Genomic DNA, 6,000 nt, shown 5'->3' with positions numbered 1-6,000 from the left:
GTAACAGGAATTTTGTGTGGCTCACGAGACCGATCGTAAACAAACAAGGCAGCCGCCTCGGTGGGAGAGCGTCCATCAGGAGACCCCTGAAGGGTGTGAGTCCGCGTTATTTCTGCGTTTTTCAGCCTGCTGGGGATCAGTCAGCTGCCCTGTTGGCGTCTCTGCGCGTGTGTGTGGATAACGAGCTGTTTTGATATGGCTGTACTAGACTGAGAGTCCAAGGAGCCAGCGGCATTATGGGATGTAGCAGGACTGTGCAGTGACCCCGCTCATTGGAAGGAAACACTCTGTGTACAGGAGCAGGAACAGGCAGACTAGCCTAAACACAGACACATACACACACACACACACACACCCTCATCCTTTTACGCACACACTTCCCAGCAGCCATGCCTGTGTTCAGTGGCCTGTTGAAGGTGCGGGTGTGTGAGGCGGTGGACCTAAAGCCCACTCCATGGGCGCTGCGTCACGCAGTGGGGAAGAGCGGCTCCTTCCTGCTGGACCCCTACCTGGCTCTGAATCTGGATCAGACCCGATTAGGCCAGACCGCCACCAGAACCAAGACCAACAGTCCCGTTTGGCACCAGGAGTTCTGCACCGAGGTGCGTGAGGGTAGGAGCCTGGAGCTGTCCGTGTTCCACGATGCACCCATCGGGTATGATGACTTTGTGGCCAACTGCACCATCCAGCTGGAGGACCTGCTGCAGAACGGAACCAGGCACTACGAAGACTGGGTATGCGTTTGATCTGTTAGCTGTGTGTGCGTGTGAGTAGGTGTGCGTGCCTGTAGGTGAAAGCCACAGTTTTGCATGTGCAGGTGGAAGGAAATCCTAAACACTGTATCTGCATAGTGTATTTGATGTAGTGTATTAGGCTGTGGTATGCATGCCATTGCTTGGCTGCTTGTTTCATGTTCCTGTTCACAGTGAGCAGCTAGGGAAAGAGTATTCCCAGGTTTCACCTGTCGGCTATTATTGCGTAAAGAATCAATACTGTTGGTCTTCTATTCCCAAAATTCAAATGTGAACCTTTGCCACACCAGTGGGTGAAACTGAAAAAGACTACAATATGATGGCGAACACTTTAGGACCACATTATACTTGTTTTCTGCTCGCACGAGCCCCCATCCAGCTTCAGGTTCCTATTACAGACAGTATAAAGGATGGTTGTGGCTTCCAGGTCTGAAAAGTGAAACTAACATGACAGTACCTTCAACCAAGATTCTTTGTAATATCCACCAGGGGGTGATACTCATGGTTACCGACCTACTGGAGTCCATTTTGGAAGATTTTGATCAGTCGGCTAACGTTTGGCAAGTCGTTAGCTGGTTTCACAATCAAATCTGCCCCTCTTTCCGTACAGTCAGTTTAAAAAACATGAAAAATGATAACAGTGCGATTGCTTCAGAACGAGACTTTTCTAAACCACTAGTTTCATGTTACAATACCTGCATCTATCTCCCAAAGGCTCCATTTCACACTGAAGTTTCTTCTCTTGTTGTAACCTGATGTTCAAACCGTCTGTTTGTGAATTGTAGCCAGTGAGAGGCTAGTTGACTTAAAGGAGGAAGATGTTGTTTCAGAAGGTAGATAAACCAAGGGCCTGCACCAAGGTCCAGTGTAATGCTCGACTTAAAAGTCTACAGCACTGATTTTTTCCTTCACAGAAATATAACTACACTTAACAGCGACACAATACGTCCACTTTAATCGGTAACAAATATATGTTTAACTCTAGTATCATTCAGTATCAAGACTGACACCATCCCTATCCAGTGAAACCTCTGGTTTCAGTTCAGAGCCTTTTACAATGAAATGGGCCTTCATATTTATGACAACATTAGCGAGGCAAGGCTGAGATGGTTTGGACATGTGCAGAGGAGGGATAGTAGATATACTGAACAAAGGATGTTAAATATGGAGCTGCCAGGCAGGAGGAAAAGAGGAAGACCACAGAGAAGATTCGTGGATGTTGTGAAGGAGGACATGCGGAGGAAGATGCTAGGGATAGGATCAAGAAGGAAGAAGAAGATGTTTACCTTATGTTTATTATTAAATGCTCTCTTCCAGTGTCAAACATTTGCACTGAGCTCTTCGTCAGAGCTTCCACTTCTGTTATTCAATTTCTTTAGCAGTGCTGCAGTCTGCCGTTGTCACACTGCACGTGTGTTTGGATATAACAGCTGGAGCCTGAGTGATATCACATTATAAAAGCCGATACCGATATTTGGTCATTTAAGAATCCGATATTCCAGTATATCGGCCAATATGGTTTTTCTTTAATGAGAAACGGATTTCCCTAACAGTTGTTATGTGTGGTCATTTTTAATTTGTTTGCGCTCTGCTCAGATTAGCTGTTTGTTGTGTTTGTGGCCTTAAATGCAAGCGTTTCCAACGGGGAATTTGCAGAGTGCCCTCTAGTGGACAAACTATGCAACATCAACACTCATGACATGGTTGAAGGGTGTTTCCTCTGTCTCCGTTACTCTTATACTTTCTATAAATGCCAATATCAGCCTCTAACCAAAGTCATGGAGTCGTCTTTTACTAATGTAAAATGAGACCATGTAGGAGCGACTTGTTTTCCATTCTATTATCATGCAGCTTTACCCTCGTTATCTGTGACACAGGAGCTGTTCGGACTTGCACTGCATCTGGTTTGGGCATCTCAGGTTCGACTTGCAGTCGCCCTTTCACAGTTCATTGCATTCCTCCTGTGTCTTTGCACTCGCAGAAACAGGAGCTGTTGTTTTCTTTAACCCCCCCCAAAACGCAGCGTTGCAGCTGAAGATAAGTTTGTTTTTGTACTTATTTATTCGTTTTACTGTCCTTTCAGAGATGCACTCAGCTATGCAGAGGAGAAAACTATACTACGGTTTCCCATCATTTAACGTTAAGACTGTGATGTTGGACTGCTACACGTAGATTTGTATGTAAGGGAATAAAGAGCTGTTTGTTTTAGGTCTGCAAGTTTTGTCTCCAGTTATAACATGTGATCCCGTTCCACTGCTTCCCCTCATTTTGTGTCAACTTGCCTTATGTTAGACGAAAGGCTAATGAAGGTGATTTCAGGACAGAGTTGGGAGGGGGAGAGAGGATAACGGGAGACTGTTCTCCAAAGCACATTGTGAAATACTCTGATAATTTTCTACCTTTCAGGCAACTGTTTCAGGCAACACACACACACACACACAATGAAAATCCACTGTCAGGCCTTTGGAAGAGGATATGAAATCACAGCACACATTGCACTTATTACAATATTATTACAGTTTATTTTGTGAAATGGCATTTTCTTTTTTGAAGTAAGAGTACTTAATAGAGGCCCTGCTCTCAGCTGGATTAACATATGACCGTGATGTAATCTTAAAAAAAAAAGAGGGGCAACAAAATGCTCATTGTGGTGAATTAATCGCAAATCTAAAATCTTAGGAAGCTTATTTTCATGATGCAATGCTGCAAAAAAATGTCAGTGTGAGCTCTGTTAATGAGTGTAGGATGTGAAAGTGTATATGATTTCATGCTTGCCAAACTGTAGGTTTCCTTAACGGGGGGTGGGGGTTAATTGATGTGCAGTTACATAACCTTATGCTATGTCAGCACACGCACTTGTATATAAACCAGCACACACACAGGCACCCACTTCGCCCCTCAGCCATCAAAAGTGAGGTCAGAGCGTATGGATCAATGTGCTGATTGACCACATCCCATCGATCAGCCAGCCGGCTCGTCAGTACATCTGCCTCAGAGCGACACAGTCCCTCTCACTCCCCCCTCCATCCTCCTCCTTCATTATTCCATTACTCACCATTTCTGCCTCCCGAGTCTTTCTCATCCTCCCCTCTTCAGCAGCGAGCTCGTCTTTCAGCTTTAAGAACACCCCCACTCTCCCACCCACCCTTCGTTTACCCATCATCTTCCTCTTCCTGCCTCGCTCGTGCACCTTAAACTCCTCTTTTATCTGCTTCCTCCTGATGCTCTTACCTTCTCGTGCTCCTCTGTCTTAAGCGAGGAAGGAAGGATGTGATGTTCAGTCTCAACAAGGAGGCAGCGGTGGGAAATATAGTATACTCGTTAATAGGTTGTCTGACTCAGATCAGACAGGGTTTTCTCTTCAGTTTTTTTAATCTCATTTATACCAAAAAAAATAAAATAAAAAATAGACCAGCCTGCCTCTCACACACTGATTTATCACTACTCGCTGTATGTTTCACAAAAAATACATTATTAAGGATAAACAGAGAATACTGTTAACACAAGAATGACTTCTGGAATCACATCTTTTCAACCTTATCTGCTCGGTGGTGGATGCAAACCCGCTGTATAAATCACTCTGTATGTAAAAATGACCAAGCAAATTAAACTGGGTGGTAAGGCTTTAAATCTAGCTCACTCATTTCTTTCATGGTAAATTTATCTGTAACTTATTTGACCCTTAAAAGGTCACAAAATAGTAATGAATGACCTTCATAGCCCGCATGGGGAACTCTCTGCTTGCAGCTTATTAAGGTGGAATGAAATGCTCTTTAGGTATTCTGGCTTTTTAAATAGCTTCAGCAGTTAATGACAATCAAAAATGATGTCAGATTCCCTTTTGTTCAACTAATTAGCAAATTATGTAACTTCAAAGTTCTGGTCAGAATTTGGAAAAGTTTATCCCCAGAGGATGAATCCTAAAAACCTAGAATCCTAAAGAAGATTTTTTCTAATGGATTGCCGTACCGTGCATTCATTCCTCCCTCAGGATGCACACCGACCTAACATTAATCCGTGCCATTGACCGAAAAGTTTAGCCAAATTTAGCCGTCATCAATTTAAATAGTCAGTCTTTTACTTTGGTTTATTGGCTTAATATTATTATTGACTTTTGAATGAGCATTAGCTATATGTTGTAGTTGGAGATAGATAACTCAAGCCCCTTTTGCATTTGCCACGGATCGCCACGACTCGATTGGGATTGACTGGTTTTCCACTACAATCCGGTACTAGCGAACGTGCGTGGTTGTCGTCACAGAAACGTGTCCGAGCGTCCCACAATGTTATTAATATGGGACACGAACTCTACAAAAAAGGTGGATGTCAAAGTGAAACCTGCTGCTCGGTCTGTGGCTTTTCGTCTGACTGGGGGACCATGGCGTTGTTTTAGCCATTTCCCTAGTTGCGGGGTTTCAAAAATGGCTGTATTAATTTTCGTGAACGAGAGGCTCTCTTGACTCATCGAGTGATGCTACTGACCAGCCAGTCAGTGGCATGCAGTCTGATGATGTCACACTTTAGTGCCTGCTCAGATCGCTTGGAACCCCGGGCGAGCAGGTACTAAAAAAGTATCTGGTACCAGGCACTATGACCTAATGGAAAACCATGAAAACTGTGGCGAATCGTGTTGATCCGAGTCGGTACTAATGGAAAAAGGGCTTAAGACTAAACTAAGTAAACAGATAGATCCCCCCACTCCCCATCCCATTTTCAGCAAATGCAAAATCACCCATCTGGGATTATTTTGGTTTTAAACCAGGTTACATCAGTGAACTGAAGGACTTAAACAAAGCAGTCAGATGAAGGATGTTTCAGCTTTCAGCCTCTAAATGAAAAGCAGGTACAGATAAATGTTATCCAGTGTCAAATATGATTTCTGAATTGACATTGCTTGTCAGCCTACGCCGACAGGACAGCAACCAATAAAGGCTTAATTGTAATTAAGTAACTTCCTGCTTTTCTGAAAGACAGAAATCAGGGGAACAAGGAGTGATTTGAGCCAAATACTAGTCTTAGATTAGATTACATTTGTGCTTTGCGGGTAATTATTTACCAAGTTGAATTCTCAAGGCACACCATTAAATTAGCAGTTGTGAACTCAGCCAGTCCAGTCTCTCATAGCCGCTATATTCATCCAGTAGCTCATCCATTCTGTAGACATCGTGTTTTTTGAGTTTGCAAAAGATTTTCCATAAGACACAAAAATAATTTAACATTCAGTTAAGTCTAGCTAAAAGAAATCTAT

General features: G+C 43.4%; 1 protein-coding gene across 1 annotated transcript in view; it reads left to right on the top strand.

Moving 5' to 3' along the window:
- The first annotated feature begins 389 nt into the window (after positions 1–389).
- Positions 390–6,000, top strand: part of LOC116328797 (protein kinase C epsilon type-like) — a 50,164-nt gene continuing 44,553 nt past the window's right edge. The window contains exon 1 of the mRNA XM_031750677.2: positions 390–734. Within this exon, the coding sequence (XP_031606537.1) occupies positions 390–734 (345 nt within the window). The remainder of the gene's footprint in view (positions 735–6,000) is intronic.

The sequence above is a fragment of the Oreochromis aureus genome, linkage group 8 (genome assembly GCF_013358895.1).
Source record: "Oreochromis aureus strain Israel breed Guangdong linkage group 8, ZZ_aureus, whole genome shotgun sequence".
NCBI classification, from domain to species: Eukaryota; Metazoa; Chordata; class Actinopteri; order Cichliformes; family Cichlidae; genus Oreochromis; species Oreochromis aureus.
Note: the sequence above shows the minus strand (reverse complement) of the source record. Positions and strands in the feature narration are given on the sequence as shown.